This window comes from Misgurnus anguillicaudatus, unplaced genomic scaffold, assembly GCF_027580225.2.
Source record: "Misgurnus anguillicaudatus unplaced genomic scaffold, ASM2758022v2 HiC_scaffold_34, whole genome shotgun sequence".
In the NCBI taxonomy this organism is placed as follows: domain Eukaryota; kingdom Metazoa; phylum Chordata; class Actinopteri; order Cypriniformes; family Cobitidae; genus Misgurnus; species Misgurnus anguillicaudatus.
The window spans coordinates 4,920,460-4,942,738 of record NW_027395284.1 but is presented as its reverse complement, the minus strand read 5'-3'; the positions used below and the strand labels follow the sequence as shown (position 1 = coordinate 4,942,738).

The 22,279-nt window shown below is 34.4% G+C and overlaps 1 protein-coding gene across 1 annotated transcript; it reads right to left on the bottom strand.

The window, feature by feature from the left end:
• Window positions 1–553: 553 nt before the first annotated feature.
• LOC141363360 (DNA mismatch repair protein Mlh1-like) lies at window positions 554–17,504 on the bottom strand. The gene is made up of 20 exons (XM_073866019.1): window positions 17,381–17,504; window positions 15,380–15,546; window positions 14,795–14,885; window positions 13,692–13,790; window positions 12,733–12,806; window positions 12,512–12,584; window positions 12,329–12,420; window positions 12,205–12,247; window positions 12,019–12,107; window positions 11,397–11,509; window positions 9,488–9,581; window positions 8,711–8,864; window positions 8,325–8,647; window positions 6,908–7,032; window positions 4,467–4,575; window positions 4,309–4,372; window positions 3,999–4,163; window positions 3,498–3,590; window positions 3,308–3,418; window positions 554–830 (listed from the first exon to the last, which is right to left on the bottom strand). Exons 2-20 carry the CDS (start codon window positions 15,487–15,489, stop codon window positions 678–680), a joined length of 2,175 nt encoding a protein of 724 aa, XP_073722120.1. The 5' UTR covers window positions 15,490–15,546; window positions 17,381–17,504; the 3' UTR covers window positions 554–677.
• Between the last annotated feature and the right edge of the window lie 4,775 nt (window positions 17,505–22,279).

The window sequence follows — 22,279 nt, the reverse complement described above, 5'->3', positions numbered from 1 at the left end:
ATTTTATGACATAAAAAGCAAAACTATCGGTAGATGTCATTCTATGGCCGGATTTACAAAAGGTGCAAATGCACAGATCCACGCAAAGTCCATATTTATAAAAACTGGAAAAAAACATTGAAAAGTGCTTAGTGTCACATCAGGGTCTGAGCAGACGTACGCACTTTTGCTTGTCTGATTGCTGCAGGTTTTTGGAAATATAAGTCTTTCTTGATGCTCATAAGGATTTAAACATCGACAGGTGCTCTTTTATATGTTAATGACATTTTGAAACGGTTTAGCTGTGCACATTTTCAAGATCATTTGTGATCTATAGATTTCACATCAAAACCATAGACTGTGATATAGACATGCATGTTTGTTTTATGAATCGGACGTACGAACTTGAGAAATAATCGTGAGATCAAATTTACTGCTTACACATCCGTGGAAAAATCTAAATTGAAAACAGGCAGTGTAAATGCAGCCCAAGTAATCAAATATCGGCACGGAAATTTTGTATCGGTGCCTCCCTAATTTTGAAAACATTTAGTCTGTTGTCAATAATAAGAAATTTTTATTTTTTATGTCAAATAATATACACAAATAGTACAAATATACACAAATAAAGAAGGACTGTTTGGTTTCATCTTCACAAGTGTTTTCAAAAGCAGCATTTGAACTATTATACAGAAACTTCAGCATCTTTCAAACACTTTGTAGAGATCTGGCAGACTGGCGATCTGGAGGACGCTGCCGTCTTCACTGAAGTGTTTTGGAGGACTGAAGAGAGTACGCAACGCTTTAAACAGCACATGCTCCACCTTCCACTGCCAGCTCATTTCTGCATCCTAAAAACAATAAAGTCATTTATTTAAAAAAACGTTTTAGTTTCAGTCAGACACATCTCAATGAATTGACTTCATTTACACTGTGATGAATTAATAACAGAATTGACATCTTGACAACGTTTGGTAAGGACATTAACACAAACTTAGAAATTAACAGTAAAGAGGATGATAACTAGGCACCAAACAGTACAGTGAGTTAGCGTAGCCAGGCTTTTTGCCGAATGTCACATGAACTAACCGGAAAACAGGTCTGGATCCACTTGGTTGTAAAGTGTTAACAGCAGTATGAACTGATAGCGATATTTATACACTTTTACTGTATTCAGCTAACCTAGCTAGTTGTTTTTATTTTAAGGCTGTCAAAAACGGTTAATTGCATACAACAAAATAAAAGTTTGTGTTTGCGTGTGTGTGTGTACTGTGAATAATTATAAGTATAACATTTACATATTTTTATTAGTGCTGGGCAAAGATTAATCGCGATTAATCGCCTACAAAATAAAAGTGATTATTGGTATAATATGTGTGTGTGCTGTGTCTAATTATTATGTATAAATATATACACACACATTCATGTATGCATTTAAGAAACATTTACATGTTTACATATATTTATTTATATTTTTATATAACCTATATTAAATATAAATTAAAAAAAAAAAGATATATAAATAAAACAATTCTGAAATGAATATATGAATGTGTGTGTGGTTAAATATACATAATAATTAGACAGTACACGCACATATATTATGCAAAAAAAATCACTTTTATTTTGTATGCGATTAATCGCGATTAATCTTTGCCCAGCACTAATTTTTATATTATAAATTAAACAAATTTGTATTTATACATAAATTGTTTCATAAATGTATACATGTATGTGTATTTATATATACATAAGAATTGCACAAGGTACACAAATACATATTATCCAAGCGCAAACTTTTTTTATGAAATTAATCATTTAACAGCCTTATTTTATTTGTAGAATTTTATTCTATTTTAGTATCCAAATGTCAGTGAGAATAAGAAAAATAATACAACTATAAAATATCAATCTGCATATGCGATGGACATCGATTATGCTTATTTTTCCAAAAGGCATTTTGAGTCTTTCTGACCATGCACCACAAAACGAGAAGTGCTCTTGGTTATAAGGATCAACTGGGATTTATATATTATCTGAAAGCTGAATAAATAGACTTTCCATTAATTTATGGTTTGTTAGGATAGGACAATATTTGGCCGAGATAACAACTATTTGAAATCTGGGATCTGAGGATGCAAAAAAATCGAAATATTGAGAAAATCACCTTTAACCCTTTAACTGGCGCAGCCCTTTTTGAGTGGGGGGTTGGTGAAAAGGTGATATACACCTTTAAATTTATATAACTCTGGCCTTTTTTTGTCTAGAAGCCTAATTTTGAAATTTTTTTGTTTTAAAGAAGACACTTCAAAATTTTTTAGGAAAGTGTCTGGAGGTGAAAATATTCATTTTTTTTTAAAGCAGTTTACATTTATTTGTAATATATAAAAATGCAATATAGTATTATTTTTAATACATAAAATTGTCTAAAATATTGAGGTTTGTGCTGGTTTGCTGTGAGGTTTGCTGCATACTTGTGTTACAAATGAATAAATTACAGTTACTGCATTATTATTACTGCTAAAAGGTTTTGAAATATGAAAACTACATTCTTAGACCTTTCCAACAATATATAGTTTGTCGTGCTAGATTAACATTAACATAGAAAATATTGAAATAAATGTAGGTGTCCCGCTCACGGGACAGCGCCAATTAACGGGTTAAAGTTGTCCAAATGAAGTCCTTAGCAACACATATTACTAATAATAAATACATTTTTTTATATTTACGGTAGTAAATTGACTAAATATCTTTATGAAACATGATCTTTACTTAATATCCTAATGATTTTTGGTATAAAAATATTGATCATTTTGACCAATACAATGTATTGTTTACTACTGCTACAAATTGCATACCCATGCGACTTATGACGGTTTTGACATATCATAAAGTACATGCAGAAGACCAGTGGTCTCATTTATAAAGTGTGCGTTCGCACAAAACAGGACTGGAAACGTTTGTGTATGCCAGTTCCCACGCAAAGGTTGTGATCTATTAAAAAAAACAACTTTAAGGGAGATTTCACTTAAAGGGTGGGATCTGAGGATGATTCATGTGTGCACACTTGCAGGTGATCTGTGATTTATAAAGGGAACATTGCTTGGTTTTATAAGTCTTAATATTTTTTGACGCTTGCCATTTTTGGCTATTGTGCATACATAGACTTTTATTAAGGATCCTACGCAGAGTTTTATAAATGAGACCCCTGAACCTAAAGTGATGTGACCTGTCTTGCAGAATACGAAAGTTTGTTTTTCATACACAGCTGAAATGTCCTTTAACCGATGACTCTTCCTTTTTTTAATCTGTGTATTGTCTAACCTACCTGAGGTTCTTCTGCATCTGATTCCAGTGTGTAAAGTTTCCTGATGGAGTAAAAGTGACTACACTCAACAGCAAAGTCATGGAAACACTCCTTCTCCCGATCCCAGTTCACCTGCGTCATACATCACAAACTTCAGTCATCTTGGATTTTATTTTTCTAAATGAATGCCCATTGTGTGTGAAATACAGACCTCAGTGGCTAAACGCAGAATAAACATAGGAAGTCTCTCCATTGCGGGAATATAATTATCAAGCAACATTGGAAGACCAACCAGTTTTCCTTCCTATAATAAAACAATCAAATGCCCAACTGTTATTAATAAACAATTATAAAACACCAATAGATATATGTTAAGCATAATGCTTTTATATTTACTTAACTCACAGCCTTTAGTCTTAAAGGAACAGTATGTAGGATTGTGGCCAAAACAGGTATTGCAATCACAAAACTTGTGGCTAAAACTGGTACTGCAATCACACAACTTGTGGCCAATACACAACATGACAACATAAACATCAGTTGAGGGCTGCAACTCCAGGCCGGACCACTGTTGTCAGTGATATAAGCATTTGAAATGAAAATGATTTCTTAATGTCTAGTGACATATCAGGGCCATTTTATGATTAATTGATATACATTTCTTACATACTGCTCCTTTAATGTTTAATTATGTGTAGGTCTTATCACTCACATCGTCTATTTCCAGGGAAAAATATTCCTCCATCATTTCCGATTTCTGCTTGAGGAAATCTACGATATACTGAGCCAGTCCTTCTTTTGGACCGTCTTCCTCCGTCCAGCCGCTTTCCTCTGAGTCCAGAGCCAACATGGCCAGATCATACAGCGGAGCTGGATTCTGACATTTAATTTCATTTATTAATAAAAAATAGTTAACATGCAATTTTAAAATCAACTGTGTTAAATGTTTTGTGTTTGTTCAAGTGAAAAACTACATGCAATGATTTAAAAACTGTATAAAAACATAAAAAACAACAACACACCGACAATCGAAGGACCCCAAAGTTACCAAAATCGTAGATCAAAATTTGGTAAAACAGCTCCTGACTGAAATTGTAGAACAAACAATAATAATAAATAAATATTACAGCTTTATTAAATATTATTAAAACCTTTAGAAGTTGATGAAAAACTTCTTAACCTGATTTTGGTTGTGTTCAGTAGGTAAAGTTTTGTCTGATGCTGCACTAAAGTCCATTGAGGATTTACAGAGCCCACAAACGAATGATTCTGCAGAAGCTCCTGTAAACCTGTGGAGAAAAACACAAAACAAATCCCATGAATAGGGCTGGGTATTGGCAAGGGCCTTACGATACGATACGTATCACGATACATGGATCATGCATGTTGTGATACATTGCAATACTTTTTTTTATTATCAAAAATGTAAAAAATAGAGCTGAATTTTTTTTACAGCCAAAGTGCTTCCACACGTCTGCTTTGAAAGCTGCAGGTTTTTTTATTTTCTGCCATTTTCTCACTCCCGCTGACTTCTGAGACATTGGCCGAATATGACAGACAACTGGACAGCGACAACTACAGCAGCGGGGGACGAGGTCGTTTGACGCACAAAGAGGGATTTGATGGGTTGTTAAAAATATCAATAGTAGAGATTGAAATATCGATGCACTATCGGGGGAAAATGTATCATGATAGTTAGCTGTATCGATATTTTACCCATGAACACTCAATTACACACAAAATGTATTAAAAGAATGACACGTTCTCTCCTTTGTTGACATATTTCTTACTGAGACAGGAAATTAGACAAGTGCCTTCAAAATAGACAAGTGACTTCATATTAGAGTTGTTTTAATTAATAAGTAAAACTAGATATTAAAGTTTGAGGACAAACTTTATGTTGGCTTGACAAAGCGTAGCCTGAACGTTTAAAACGGTTTGACAGAAGTTTAGTTTAGTAGGCTATCTGCCTGTTAGTATGTTCAAGTATGAAGCTAGCATGATTTAACATGGTGTTAGCATGATTATCATTAAGTTAGCATGAAGCTAGCATGATTTAGCGTGAAGTTAACAAGATTTAGCATGAAACTAGCATGATTTAGCATGAAACTAGCATGATTTAGCATGAAGCTAGCATGAATTAACATGAAGTTAGCATGAAGCTAGCATGATTTAGCGTGAAGTTAACAAGATTTAACATGAAACTAGCATGATTTAGCATGAAACTAGCATGATGCTAACATGAATTAACATGAAGTTACCATGAAGCTAGCATGATTTAGCATGAAGTTAACAAGATTTAGCATGAAACTAGCATGATTTAACATGAAACTAGCATGATTTAGCATGAAGCTAGCATGATGCTAACATGAATTATCATGATGCTAACATGAATTAGCATGATGCTAATAGGGTGGCCATTCGTGCCAGTTCCGCCGGACACGTCCCGAACATGTTTTCGGGTTCGTTCTCCGGAAGTCGCGTTGGTCGACCGTATACGTCATCAAGGTTTAATATTTCAGGTTTGATTTCAGAAAAGCAACCGTTACCTTTCAAGGTAAGAATGAAACTACAATGATTCTATGTCTTAAAAGAAATAAATCTTAATTTTCTAATGTATTTTAACTGAAATGTGAGAACCTCGATGACGTATGCGCGCGACTTCTGGAGAACGAACCCGAAAACATGCTCGGGACGTGTCCGGCGGAACTGGCCCGAATGGCCACCCTAGATGCTAACATGAATTAGCATGAAGTTAGCATGATGCTAACATGAATTAGCATGAAGTTAGAATGATGCTAACATGAATTAGCATGAAGTTAGCATGATGTTAACATGAATTAGCATGAAGCTAGCATGATGCTAACATGAATTAATCACACAAAGACATATTATGCAAAATCCACTTTTACAAGGTGTTTGGACGTAAATGTGTGTTGGCAGTGTGTGAACACAACAACCCTACAGTGTAAAAAATCCACCCACTTCTCTTTTTAATTCCTGTTAAACCAAAGCAGTAACATTATGCGAATGCGAATTCAATGATTTGCGCGAGTAGATTACATAGAAAGACGAAAAAAGACGCAAACTTGCATGGGGCGATGCAGAAGATGCAAATTGGGAAAATATTCAACTCGAGCGAAAAACTCGCATGACCCGAAGTTCAATCCCACGAGTAATCTAGAGCGAGTAATGCGATGCTTCGCGTTTAATGAGCACGTAGCATAAGACATGCTGCTTTGAATCTCTTGTTAATGTGATGTCACACTGATCAAGCTCCGCCCACGGCCACTGACTGACTGGTTAATTTTACTCACAAGCTTTTCTAAATGTGTTTGTTAGCACATTGTAACGCTAACATGGCTAAAGATACTATTGACTCCGAATGCATTCACATGAATCAGATCTATTTTTAGCCGAAAACGCTCACTGTCTGTTAGCCAGGGAGTGAGGAGCTGTACTAGCTCTTTTGCATTTAAAGGTACAGTCATGAAAACAGCACTTTTGGGGCATTTTGGACATGCTATTGCTAAACAGATGTTCTGTGAGTTTTTTTGAGGTGAAACTTCACACACTATAGGCACACCTGAGACTTATATTACATTTTGTTTAGATTTTGACCTTTGTGAGTTTGCTGCTCTATATCTTCTCGAAGCTCCTTCACGCTGGTCAGGTTGATGATGCGTCTCCTGGGAAGAGCGGCTGCCGTCAAATCCTCCTTCTTCTTGTCAACATGTGGCCTTTTCCTGAAACATCAGACAACAGGTTTATCCTCTGTACTTCTTAAGAGACTACATGAAAAAAAATAATAGTAAAGAGGGATTGTAGAGGAAACCAGAGCAAGATGTCAATATAGTATAGTGCTTATTATAGTAGGGATGCACAATATATCGGCCGACGTATCGTCATCGGCCGATAACTGCTTATTTTTAATATTATCGGTTATCGGTCTGATAGCAAAATTAGGCCGATAAATGAAAGCCGATAAATTATGGATTATTTTGGTTTGTTGAACTACTTCACTTGCTCATTGCTGGCCATGTGAAGTTTTGATTGGTGCTTTCTGTGACATAGCACGAAGATGACACGTGTTGCGGGCTTAAGAAGAGTATGCTAGTCTAGCGCAAAGACAAGATGTCCGCGGTCTGCAAGTTTTTCATTGTGAAAATAATATGAATATTTATCGGCCTATAGATATCGGTTATCGCCCCCCCAAATTTAAAGAGTTATCGGTTATCGGTATCGGCCAAAATTTCCATATCGGTGCATCCCTATATTATAGTTTATATATTATTATTTTAGATTATTGTATTATATAATTATAGCAACTTCAAACATAAATGCAAGCAGTCATTTGTCAATATAGCCAATGTTTGTTATTGAAAAGCATCAGCTAAGATAAAATAAATAGTGATGCACCGATGTATCGGCCGCCGATATTTAATCGGCCGATTTTTGATGAATTCGGAACCATCGGCATATCGGCTATAGCACGAGAAAGGCAGATACCAATTGTTTATTAATTAATTGCATAAAGAAATCCATTATATGTAAAAAATGAGTTAATGTTGTTAATAAAATAAATGCTGAATAGCAAAAACCACCTTTGAAGGTTGTCATGCTGTCTCGTTATATTTGTTTTAGCTTAATTTGTGCCTCTCTTATTATGTTGGTCAGTTGAATGTTAATTAGATCCAATCCATGTTCAGTAAAAATAATTTGATGCAGAAATAAACTAGCTAATAGACCAACTGTATAGTATTGTATACAAGTGTTTAATATCGGCATCGGCTAGAAGTTGTCTGTTAAAAATTGGTATCAGTCCAAAAAAATCCTATCGGTGCATCCCTACTAGAAATAAACATCAAATTATCAAATTTTCTGTGCTCAAATCTTCACCACCAAGGGGAGCAATGCTAACAATTGCTTGCTTCACAAAAAAACAAACAAATCACATAGTTGTTCTTTTGTAGTCATGTATAAAACCAGATACAAGAAATACTCAAGTTAAAAAGTATAAGCCTTCTCTTCATTTCACCTGGGTGGTGCTTCTTCAGCAGGACATTGACCATCTGTCTGAGGAATATCATTGACGGACGGCTCCAGAACCTCGACAGCGTCCAGCAGTTCTGTATCGTCGGGCTCTTTAACGTCTTCAGTAGCGGTCGGAGGGCTGGATGTTTTCTCTAATCTGCTCTGAGCAGCAGTGGAGGAGACTGACGGCTGAAGAAAAGCATCCAGCTTCTGGGCCTTGCTGTCCGTGCGGACCATCTGATGGGCGTAAACGCGCTCCTGGGAATCTGCTGAAGAACACGAGGCTTTCGCCACGCTGGTGGACGCAGAAAGTCCAGGAAGCAGAGTCTGCCGATAAAGCAAGTCAGTCAAGTAGTCAAAATATATGAAGATACGTGTTTAAAGATTTACCTGCGTGAAGTACGTGCGTGAGGAATTTGAGCCGAGAAGTTTACTCTCGATGTGTTTTTGAACGCTCTCGATGATGCAGTCCTCGTGTAAGAAGTGAACCTCATGTTTGGTGGGGTGAACATTCACGTCAATGTTCTGGGGTGCGATCTCCAAACTTTAAAACGGGGAAATTTATAATTCAGCATCTTTTATGGTCAATCCTTTATCCTTTTAGGTAACACTTTACAATAAGGTTGTATTTAAGTAAATGCATGAGCTAACATAAACTAGTAACAATAAGCCATAGGTTAACTTAATAAATGCTGATAAACTGTATCAATGTTAGTTAATTGTGCATTTAAAAATGACTTTTGAAATTAACTTTAGATTTAAAATGCATTATTAAATGCTGAAGAAGAATTGTTAGTTCATGTTTGCTAATGCATTTACTTAAATACAAACTTATTGTAAAGTGTTACCTAAAAGGATACTAATGTTAAAGGTGGGGTGCATGATCTCTGAAAGCCAATGTTAACATTTGAAATCACCTAAACAAACACGCGTCTACCCCAATAGAATCTGGACCTTCTTTTGATAGACCCGCCCCACACATACGCGACCCAGGCGACGAGGTTGGTAGACACGCCCCTTACTGCTGATTGGCTACAAGTGTGTTTTGGTACTCGGCCCGACTTCCTTTTCCAAAGTGTTTTTCAAAAATCATGCACTCCGCCTTCAACAATACAACCTCATTGTAAAGTGTTACTGAATATTTTCATATGATCATATTACATTTACCTAAGATAAAGAAAGGGATGAGTGTTTTTGGGAAGATAGGCACTGTAGACAGTTTCAATAGATTTCTTTAAGGCACTCGACTCCACCAGACGATCTAGAAAACAGCAAATTGTCAGTTTACATACAAAGTATTATACAAGCCAAGCAACAGTGATTTATCAAATTGAACACAATACTTATATATACTGTAAAAAGTGAAAGTTGGATCTACTTAGTTGGTAACATTTAAAAAAAGTATGTCTTGTCAACTTAATTCTTTTAACTTTAAGTAAAACATTTTAGGTGAGATGTTTTTTAAAATGAGTTCAATTGGAAACACCAAAAATATTAAAAGTGAACATATTATGAAAATTTGACTTTTTCCATGTTTAAGTGCTATAATTGGGTCCCCTATCAACCTAGAAAATGTGAAAAAGATCAACCCAGTAACTTAGTTTTGATAAACCATTTTCTGCAAGCATGTGAAAAAAACAGGTCATTGAAATTTTGCTCCCCTTGTGATGTCAGAAGGGGATAATACCGCCCCTTAATCTGCACTATCCAGCCACGGCACTGCCATTTAGTGCAGAGATCAACTCATTTGCATTTTAAAGGACACCCAAAATCGGCACATTTTTGCTCACACCTACAGAGTGTCAATTTTAACATGCTGTAATAAATGATCCAGATGGGTGATTCTCACGAAAACTTGGTTTTAAAAATGTCAAGCATGAAAATGTAAAAATTGCTTAAATTTACTTTTTTCCCACCAGACATTGAAAAACAAAGTCTGGAGTAAATGGGAACATTAATTTAAAAACTTTTACTTACCATTTAACACTTTTTGTAACATAATTTTAAAAATTTGTCCTAAAAAATCTCATTACCGCAACAGTCAGAAAACATCAACACTGACATATTTTCAAAATGACATGACGAACCTGAAAGAACATAATTTGGAGATTCTGCACATGCATTTAAAATCAAAGTATTATGCTTCTATTAATTAAATTAACATTTAATAAGCATCTGTTGCGGTAATGATAATCAAAATGTCGTGTAAGCATTCTGACAAGACAATATTTCAAATTAACTGTAAAAAAAATGATCTTACCTGGTAGCCATCTTGAAGTAACTGGTCCATGTGCTTGGTCACTCAAAATCAAACTTTATTAAAATTCTGTATGTGTGCTTAAACTGTTCTCAAAAAGTGTTGCGGAGGATGAGAACATCAGGCATGGACACATCATTTTCCTAATTTGTCTTCATTATTATTATACATGAATATTCAGTAAATATTTTTTCTGTCATCTAAAGTAGTCTAAAACATCCATTCATTTTTTTTATAATATTTTTGTGTTAATTTGATTAACTTACAACATAACGCATGTTCAAACACAGCCGGACACATTGCGGTAATGAGAATTTCAGCAGAAAATGAGATAAAATTTACAATTATAAATTCTTATGTTGAAATCACACATTGTGCAAGGTAGAACACAGTATTGTGTTAATTCTGATGCTTTTTAATGTTACTATATTACACATTTTAAAGCTAAAATCATTAGTGCCGTGGTGTTTCAATGGTTTCGTGAGAATCACCCAGATGGTATTTTGAGCTAAAACTTCACATACATACTCTGGGGGACAACAAAGATTTATTTTTACATCTAAAAAAAGTCTTGTGAAATGTCCCCTTTAAGCTTTTTGTGAGAAAAAAAAATATTTTTTAGGTGTTACCAACTGAAGTATTTTTAAGTTAATCCAACTTTCACTTTTAACAGTGTATGGTTTTGTTCATATGGTCTTGTGCTGTGCATTTCTACTTAAATTGGAACTGATGTTTCAAATGCACAGATGAATGAAGGTCAAGACGATGTTTAAATGCATTTTAAAACTACCGCGAGAGGAATAAATGCAAAACACATACGGTTTATGAAAAGGATGAGGATGCATTTCTTGACAGAGTAGTTGGCGTTGGAGATGTAGCCCTTCAGTTTAAAAGCAAGCTTTTGATCCTCACACTCAACTTCAATCAGCTCTCTGAAATAAATAATCACATTTAAGGCTCAGTTACACTGTAGGTCTTAATGCTCAGTTATTTTTGCGCTGACACATTATCATTTCAATGCAACTGCAATCAGTCCTGTGTGAAACGTATATGGCCCTAAAGTGACCCGCATGCGCAGAAGAAGACGTGACGTCAAACATGATGCTGCTCGTAAAAGTCATGGCCGTTTACTGAAGTCACATTAAAATACATCAGATGTATCCGATTAAGGACCACATATGTGTTGTTTAGACTGTCATAAGAAAATCAGATATGGGTCACAAAAATATTTTGCAGTGTGAACGTAGTGTAACATTCAATTAGTGTTTTTTTTTGTTGAGTTAGAAAAGCTCAAACATATGACGTAGAGCTGAGATTTGGCAGGCACGGTCCACATAAGCCCCCCTTTGAATCATAAAAAATGGGATGCACTGTCTGGTGGATTTGATGGACAAAATCCCATCAAATGCACCATTTTCAGTGTCATCAACTTATCAAGTACCTGCTCACAGCCACACCGAATACTGTGCGAATATTGTCCAACACAGAGGCGTTTGGAAGGGTCTTCACATCTGAAACCATTTCACCTTGCTATCAAAATGGAAATTAATAATCATTAACACACAACTTATTACAAAATACAATTTATTTAAAATGTGCATGCTGAATGTAAAGATCTGTTTTTCACCTTCTTGACAGCAAAACTTTTCCCGGAGTTGTGAATGGCATATCTGGTATGGCATAAAATACAATCATATGCTGTAATATATGACTATAAAACCAAATTTTTCTGTAATGTGTCACAAACAAACCTGCTCACAACCTCAACGATTCTGGAATATTCCTCACTGGGGCTCTTCAGAGCTTTCCGTCGAGTTGACACATTATAAAACAGATCCTCTACCTAAAAACAAAATTAAAAGACTAAGATGACTCTTATGGGAAACCTTAAGATTACTGAGTTCACATGAAAAAAGCAGTAAAGTCAAACATACAGAAACCAACGTCCCCTGATTTCCAGCGCAGGGTTTAGGTGAAGACTTTAGTTTCCCATCACAGTAATTGGCCCTTTAAATAAAACCAAATAAATATTTTCATCACAGTAAAATCTTATTTTTTCATATAATTAATTGGTAAAAAATACACGAATTGTTTATGGTTTTATATTTATTATACAAGTCTATCTGACCAGAAATATAAAACATAAATAAATTACCTGTAGGCACATTTTGCATCAGCAGTTTTTGTGGTTATTGTGACATGTGCTACATGACTGATACTGGCAAGAGCCTGTAAAAGTGGCAGGAAATTGATCAGAAGATCAAATAAATTAGCTGATATAATGTTTTTAAGACATTTATTTATATCTTCTGCTTGGGTGTAAATATAAATAATTTACATAATTTACACAGATTACACTATAATAATCAAGCAACATTTTGGGGCAGTTTCCCAGACAGGGTTAAGATTAATCCAGGACTAGGCCTTATATTAGGACATTTAAGTAGTTTTTACAAACAAACCTTAATAAAAAAAACCTTACAGGTGTGCATCTTAAGACAAAACAACAGCACTGATATATGTTAGATATGTCAATGCAATGTGTTTTTACATTTAGGCAGCTCAAACATGCATTTAAAATCCGGGACTAGGATAAGCCCTGTCTGGGAAACCGCCTCTCACACAGAGCACAGATCCCATAAAATTTCCATAAAATTGCCTTATGGGTGAAATTGATTCCAGGATCAATCCCGGGATGGGGACCTAGTAACATTGCCGGGATCAGTGCCGGAAAGTTTCCTGTGTAAACTAAAGCCAAGAACAATGCCGTAGGTGTCACAGACTGTCAGTTTAAATCCGATTTTTGTGCATATCCGATTTGAATGATTGACTGTCCACACTGTGCATCACAACTGTTGTGTGTCCTGAAGCGCTTTTATTTTGTTTTCTGGATTGGTTTCTACAGCAATTACATTGCATAGAGGTGTGACAGTATGACCCACATAGAGGTCTGATCTCGTCATAACCAGAATAGTCTGGGATTACATGAAATACAGATAGCATAAGACTGAGATAGCATAAGATCAGATGTTGCAAAATCTTCAAGACACCTGGAACAGAGGTTTTTTTTTTTGCACAGTAGTGTTTGTATATATACATATAGATGGCACATACCTCCCCTCTGAATCCATATGTCGCAATTGATGTCAGATCCTCAAAAGTCTGAAGCTTGCTGGTTGTAAAACGTTCACAAACTATTTCTAAATCTTCTTTCTGTGAAAACAAAAACACAGTGAGCTTCCTACAAGAAACGTGACATTTATAAACCCTCCATATCAGGGTGATTCTCACGAAACCATTGAAACACCACGGCACTAATGATTTTAGCTTTAAAATGTGTAATATAGTAACATTAAAAAGCATCAGAATAAACACAATACTGTGTTCTACCTTGCACAATGTGTGATTTCAACATAAGAATTTATAATTGTAAATTTTATCTCATTTTCTCCTGAAATTCTCATTACCGCAATGTGTTCGGCTGTGTTTGAACATGCGTTTTGTTGTCATTTAATCAAATTAACACAAAAATATTAAGAAAAAAAATAAATGGATGTTTTGCTAGACTACTTTAGATGACAGAAAAATATTTACTGAATATTCATGTATAATAATAATGAAGAAAAATTAGGGAATTGATGTGTCCATGCCTGATGTTCTCATCCTCCGCAACACTTTTTGAGAACAGTTTAAGCACACATACAGAATTTTAATAAAGTTTGATTTTGAGTGACCAAGCACATGGACCAGTTACTACAAGATGGCTACCAGGTAAGATCATTTTTTTTACAGTTAATTTGAAATATTGTCTTGTCAGAATGCTTACACGACATTTTGATTATCATTACCGCGACAGATGCTTATTAAATGTTAATTTAATTAATAGAAGCATAATACTTTGATTTTAAATGCATGTGCAGAATCTCCAAATTATGTTCTTTGTTTGTCATGTCATTTTGAAAATATGTCAGAGTTGATGTTATCTGACTGTTGTGGTAATGAGATTTTTTAGGACTAATTTTTTTAATTATGTTACAAAAAGTGTTAAATGATAAGTAAAAGTTTTTAAATTAATGTTCCCATTTACTCCAGACTTTGTTTTTCAATGTCTGGTGGGAAAAAAAGTAAATTTAAGCAATTTTTACATTTTCATGCTTGACATGTTTAAAACCAAGTTTTCGTGAGAATCACCCATCAGCATTAAGTGATGGCGGTACCCTGATGCCGGAACCGTTGTCCTGGATGACAATGAGCTTCAGCCCGCCCTCTTTAACTGTAATTTGAATATTTGTGGCCTTTGCATCCAAACTGAGAAATAAAAACACAAAATTGCACAAATTTATTAAATTTACACATACATGCATGTGTAAAAAGTGATGACAACTTTTACTGGATAATGACAAAAAAATCCAATGTTGTTTTTTCCATAATAAAGAGATTCGAGGAGATTAGAGATCAATAAACATGAGTGACAGCAATCAAAAGTAATCACTAAACTATCATCAGTCCTTATTGCCCACATAAAAATACTGTAAAAACTACAATAGAGCACACTGTTGTAAATTATAATATACTGTAGTATTATAAAAGTACTATAGTATAGTATAAATGCTATAGTTTACTATAGTATTCTGTAATATTAAGTACAGTACACTACTAAACTGTGAGAAATACTGTTGTATACTTTAGTATTTACTGTAGTATGATTAAATAATAGACTTTACTACAGTTTTTTTATGTGGGCAGTAATCAAAATATTGATGAACGTGACACATGTAATTAATTACAGTGAAAGTATTCACCAGTTCTCCATCATTTCTTTGATGGCATTGGCAGGCCGCTGGATGATTTCTCCCGCCGCGATGCGGTTCACTACAGTCTCGTCGAGTCTGCGGATCACTCCAGCCATCATAAACACTAACTCATTCACAAAACTAACAAATAACACAAACGCATTCACGTCAATGTTCTTCTTCTTCTTCTAGGGTTTTATGGCGGTTGGCAAACCAACTTAAAAGGTGCATTCCCGCCACCTACTGGAAAGGAGTGTGAAGCGCATATTTGAAAGGAAGATTTAAACTTAACCTACTCTGTCAAAAAAAAAAAAAAAAAAAAAAAAAAAAATTATAAATTTAAGAGTTTACACAGAAGTGAATTTTACATCCTATTAAATAATCCTGTTTCCTTTAAAAATATAATTAACTCATGATATATTTTTGATTGCTTAGCACCTTTCCCTAGGAGAACTTGAAGTGTCATCTCATTAATCTCAATACTTCTTAAAGCTTGTTTTAACTTGAAACGCTCTCTTTCATAAGCTTCACATTCTATGAGCACATGTCCTACAGTTTCAGCTAATCCACATTTATCACAATTTCCATTGTCATGCTTACCAATTCTTTGAAGACATTTATTTAATAAACAATGTCCTAAACGCATTCTTGTGACTAATACATCCTCTTTCCTATTTCCGAATCTTCTTCTCACTGAACCAACTTCTCTTTGAATACCGTAAAAATGTCTACCTTTTATTTCTTCATTCCATTCCTTCTGCCAAATTTCCTGTATTTGTTTTGCTATTATCACTTTAATTTCTGTCTTACTTAATGCCACTTCAATATCCTTTTGTGAATGTTTTAATGCCTGCTTGGCCAAATTATCAGCCTCTTCATTTCCTTCCACCCCCATATGCGATGGAATCCATACAAAATTGACCAATAATCCATACTGTCGTGATCTGTAAAGACTCTGCATTACTTCAAAAATCATGTCCTGCCTTGCTGATGATGTTCCACTTGCCAAGCTATACAAAACTGAAAGAGAATCTGTACAAATCACTGTCCTTGTTGGTTGTATTTCTTCTATCCACTGTAGTGCTAGACATATTGCTATTATTTCTGCTGTGAATACAGAAATATGATCTGAAGTTCTTTTTGATATTCTGATATTAAAGAGTGGTATATATACTGCTACTGCTGTTTTCCCGGATTCTGGATCTTTTGAACCATCAGTATATATTTGTACTGCACTATAATACGTTTGGTCTATGTATTGCTGTATATCTAGACTATTTAAGCCATCATTCTGCCTTTCTTTACTCAATTGAGTATCTATTAAAGGCATTGGGAAAAGCCAAGGGGGGATTGCTGAACTATTTACAGTGGATGCAACATTTAATTCATTTAACCCCATCTTCTGAGCCTCCTCACTGGCCGTCCATCCAAAACTCGATATCTTTTTAATTCCATGTTCCCAACATTCCTGCAACACCATTTTAATTGGATGACGATCCGAATGTCCCTTAATACTTATCCAATATCTCATTTTTAACTTAAGTCTACGAATTTTTTGAGGCATTTCCCCCATCTCTACTTGCACTGCCGGTATTGGAGAGGATCTAAAAGCTCCACAACAAATTCGCAAAGCCTGCGACTGAATTGTCTCTAGCTTTACAAGTTGAGCTTTAGATGCAGTACAATATACCATACTGCCGTAATCTATTGCTGATCTTATTGTGGCACAATAAACTGTCTTAAGGGACTGACAACATGCTCCCCAATCGATTCCTGCTAAACACCTCATGACATTTAAAGCTTTTTTGCATTTGTCTACAAGCTTCTGGATATGCATTATGAAATTCAATTTAACATCCATCCATACACCTAAAAAACGCACAACTGCTGTTTGCTTCACTTCTTGTCCATACAATTTAATGCTAATGATAGGGTTACTTTTCTTTTTTGTAAAACAAATTACTTGAGTTTTGTCTACTGAAAACCGAAAACCCCATTCACGTCAATGTTTGTTTATCGTCCTCCACATGTAGCATGAACTCCAGGCGCCAATGAGAAGCCCCTCCTTCCGAGCGCTGTGATTGGTTAGCAGAAGAGCTACATCCGTCGACGTCACGCCTGAAGTGACGTTGACAAGCCTGTAAATCAACGCAAATAATTAATAAAGTAAAAAATATACAAATATACAATAAAAATAAGGATAAAAATAAAATGCAAAATATATATATATATATATATTTTTTTTCATTTAAAAAATCCTTGAATTGATATTACGTGTAGGCAACATCTTTTATGTTTTGTATTTTTATCATTATTTAATTAATAATTTATTTATTTATTGTAGTTTTTAAAATAATGTAACCTGTCAAATAATTGTTAAACGAAGCAAACATATTTGTTTGCCTCGATCAACGGCTGATTTGCAGCTCGTGCCGTTGTAGAGAAATGCGTGCTGCTGTCATTTGAAGTGGTTAAGCGGACAATCCCACGGCTTTATTTGAAATGTAAACAGTAATAAACTTTCCACCTCTGAAACAACCTCGAAGAGAAGTTTTTCACTTTTTGAGACTCCCAACTCGGGTACATACAAACGTAACACACTTGGACATGTTTGGGTCTAAATCTCGTTGCTTTTACATTATTTTGACCAGCAGGTGTCGCTAGCGTGCTTCGTTTCTCCCATCACTAGAAGGCACTGAAACTGAAGTTCACATGCAGCCAGGTTCAAACAGGACATTCTGTTTTTAAGCAACAAGATGATCAAGTTCAAAGACGATTTTCCCCCAGAAGAGGAATAATTCGCCTTAGGAAAACATGCTGTGTCTTGCTTCAAAAAAGCTGACAAACACTCAGTCATTTAAGAAACAGACTAAAATGCAACCATGTAATTATTGTCTTAATCTTTTTATGTTTAAAGAAATTATGGGCTTAGCTTTACAACATCAAACAGGATGTAAATTGATAAAATTATGAAACGTTTATGCCTTTGGCTACATTATGATTTGCACTTTATCAGTGCCACCCCACATGACTTGGGGTCTTTCAACACTAATGTTAGTAAGTTTATGTGCTTTTGTACCAGAAAATAAAATCACATTTTCTGTTCTGAGGTATTTAGTATTGTTGCACCCTACAATAATGCTTTTTTTACTTTCATTTTAATTGTTGTGATCAGTTCTGAGAGATGAGGGATGGATAATAAAAACTAGTTTCTCAACTAATTTCTCAACCTTCAGTGCACTGCAAAAAATGATTTTAAGAAAAAATTTTCTTAGTATTTTTGCCTTGTTTTCAGTAAAAAATATCAAAAAATTCTTAAATTAAGATGATTTTCCTTGATGAACAAAACGACCCAAGAAAATAAGTCTAGTTTTTATACCAAAAATATCAAATTTAAGTGATTTTGTGCATAAAACATGCACAAAAATCTGCCAATGGGGTAAGCGAAAAAAAATCTTGAACATTTTTCTTAAACACTAAATTCAAGAAAAATTCAACAAAAATGTGCTTACCCCATTGGCAGATTATTTATTTTTTTTTGCCTGTTTTATGCACAAAATCACTTAAATTTGATATTTTTGGTATAAAAACTAGACTTATTTTCTTCATAAAGAAAAAGCATCTTAATTTAAAAAATTTTAGATATTTTTAGACAAAAATACTAAGAATTTATTTTCTTAAAAATCATTTTTTGCAATGCGTACACCGCAAAAAATGACTTTCTTATATTTAAAAATTACTTTCTTATTTAGTATTTTTGTCTTGTTTTGAGTACAAATATCTAAAAATTCCTTAATAAAAATGCATTTTTTTGATGACCAACATAAGAAAATAAGTCTAGTTTTAGACAAAAAAAATATAAAATTTCAGTGAATTTGTGCATAAAACAAGCAAAAAAATCTGCCAATGGGTAAGCAAAAAAAAGTTAACTTTTTTCTTCAACACTTAAGACAAATTTACTTATCTCATTGGCAGTTTTTTACTTGTTTTATGCACAAATTCACTTAAATTTGGTATTTTTTGTCTAAAAATTAGCTCATCAGGAAAATGCATCCTGATTTAAGAATCGTTAGATATTTGTACTGAAAAAAAGACAAAAATACTAAATAAGAAAGTCATTTTTTGCAGTGTACAGGTGTCTACATATCTTCTCGTTCAGTCTTTCTGCAGCTGGAAAAATGTGTCTTAAACACGTGTACCTGTAGGTATGTAAGGAATTTTCTTTCTTTGTTTTTTCATATTTTAGATGCAATGTAATACCTGAAACCCACAGGGCTTGGCTTTAAGTCATTCTCTTAAACATTTGCCCATGTTTGCTGTATGTTTGCTGGGCCAAAGTCAACATTACATTGAGCCTACACACTTAATAATGAATAAACAGGTCTGACCAACAACAATTCACAAGAAACATTCTCTGTCAGGTCTTTATCACATTGTTCATGCTTTCACAAAAGCCTGTTTCTCAGTAAAGGTCCTAGCTTTTATGCTTCTTGCTTTTATGAGCTATGGATTCATTTTTCCTTACAAAAGGGACATTAATGGATTTCTGCTCGTACAGATCATGGGATAGCCAATAGTCCTTTAGGCTAAAAATATACGTTCTCATTTCCCCGTTTCTACGATATTTCTGTCTGTATCCAAAACAACTCAAAACAAAGTCTCAGTCAATGTCAATACCTGTCAGGTTAATAATGCACAGTGCATATTTCTATAACCAGTGCTTCAAGCAACCTAAACTTGTTTATACACAGAAGAATATAAAACCTGAGAAGGGAAATGCCATATCTTGTTATTTAAGGAGGTGTGGTCTGAAAACGAAGGTGAATCTGTCAATCCCTACCTCTTTCTTTATGTTATGTGTTTGCAATATACATCGGCAATACACTTATTCTATTGTTCGTGTAATGAACTAATGATAATATTGATTGAACTACAGTATGTGTTCCCCATGACTTTTTGACCACTGCACTAAACAAATTTTTAACCAAATTTAATTTTTGATCCTCTTTATAATTATGCATACAAACACACATCACATACATTAAAAAAAACATTTAAATATACATTTAAATAGCCATTGTTTTTAAATTTAGCAGCACTGTTACTATTTGCACAAGTAGGAATAGGTAGAGGTAGATTTTCCAAACACAAAACTGGTCACACTTGTAACACAGCTAGTCTGAACCTGCTGTTTTACTTACAATACGGTGGTAAGCATTTCCTTTTTCACATCCACAGTTTATGTGACATGTAATTGCAACATTTGTTAAATAATAAAAACACAAAAGAAGTCTGACATTATTGAACTATCTAGGGATGAACATTAAATGCAAACTGTCAAAGTAATACAATGAGCAGCACACACAGCCAACATTACTTGTACAATCTGTCTATGCTGAAATGAACATTTGTGTAACACATGCATACAGTATTGCATACAGTACAGTTTATTTATTGGACCCTACATATGCTGCATATTCTGAAGACTTGCCAGTTGTCATGTTTTTATGATTTAATTGATAGTTGGCCTTATATATTGGGGCTGCTGATGTGTCAACCTGTAACATGTTAAGGAATTTGTGTACATGGCTTGGGTTGCAAAGTTTCTGGTAAACTTTTCCTGGTAAATTAATCTGGGGGATTTTGGAAATATTCCAAACTTAACAGGAACTTATGGAAATCTTTGGAAATGTATAAACTATATCATGTAAAAACATAAATAAAAATTTTGTTTGTTCATAGGCAGACATGCATGCAAGATAATACGAATTTCGAAGAATCCTGATACTTACATCAAGCCATGGATTTATTTAATAAAGATGACCTCCCATTAGGCTTTGACTTGCCTGTAAACATTTATTCTACTTTGTAAAAAAAACCCTACACTGCAATATTTATCAAATACTGCTATCCATTAAAAAAATCTAAGTATCTATTTCAGTAAGTATCAACCAGCAAGCTCCACTATCTGATATTTCTTTTTTGCTTATCCCAACTATCTGTGTGACAACTTAAACTGCTTATAGAAAGGTGTGAAGATAATATACACAACCGCTTCGTATTTACTTTGTTTCATAACAAGGGTATGATTTTCATGCATGTGCCAGTGTTGCCGTGCAACAGCGATCACACCTGAAATCACATCAGACCTCATTGTTTTTCATGACAGAAGGGCATTAATGTGGCTTTAATTTCTGAAAGAACATTAATTGACCATAACTCCCTATAGTGCAAAAAAGACACACTCCCAAAAACCACAGAGGCGCTCCAAAGTGTCTTTGAAATTTACATAGAAGCCACCGAACCTTATCACCACAAAAATATTTGTATCTATATAGTGTAGTGTAGTGTAGTGTAGTGTAGTGTAGTGTAGTATAGTATAGTATAGTATAGTGTAGTGTAGTGTAGTGTAGTGTAGAGTAGAGTAGTGTAGAGTAGTATAGTATAGTGTAGTGTAGTGTAGTGTAGTGTAGTGTAGAGTAGTGTAGAGTAGTGTAGTGTAGTGTAGTGTAGTGTAGTGTAGTGTAGTGTAGTGTAGTGTAGTGTAGTGTAGAGTAGAGTAGAGTAGTGTAGAGTAGTGTAGAGTAGTGTAGTGTAGTGTAGTTTAGTTTAGTTTAGTTTAGTTTAGTTTAGTTTTTAGTTTAGTTTAGTTTAGTTTAGTTTAGTTTAGTGTAGTGTAGTGTAGTGTAGTGTAGTGTAGTGTAGTGTAGTGTAGTGTAGTATAATATAGTGTAGTGTAGTGTAGTGTAGTGTAGTGTAGTGTAGTGTAGTGTAGTGTAGTGTAGTATAATATAGTGTAGTGTAGTGTAGTGTAGTGTAGTGTAGTGTAGTGTAGTGTAGTGTAGTGTAGAGTAGTGTAGTGTAGTGTAGTGTAGTGTAGTGTAGAGTAGTGTAGTTTAGTTTAGTTTA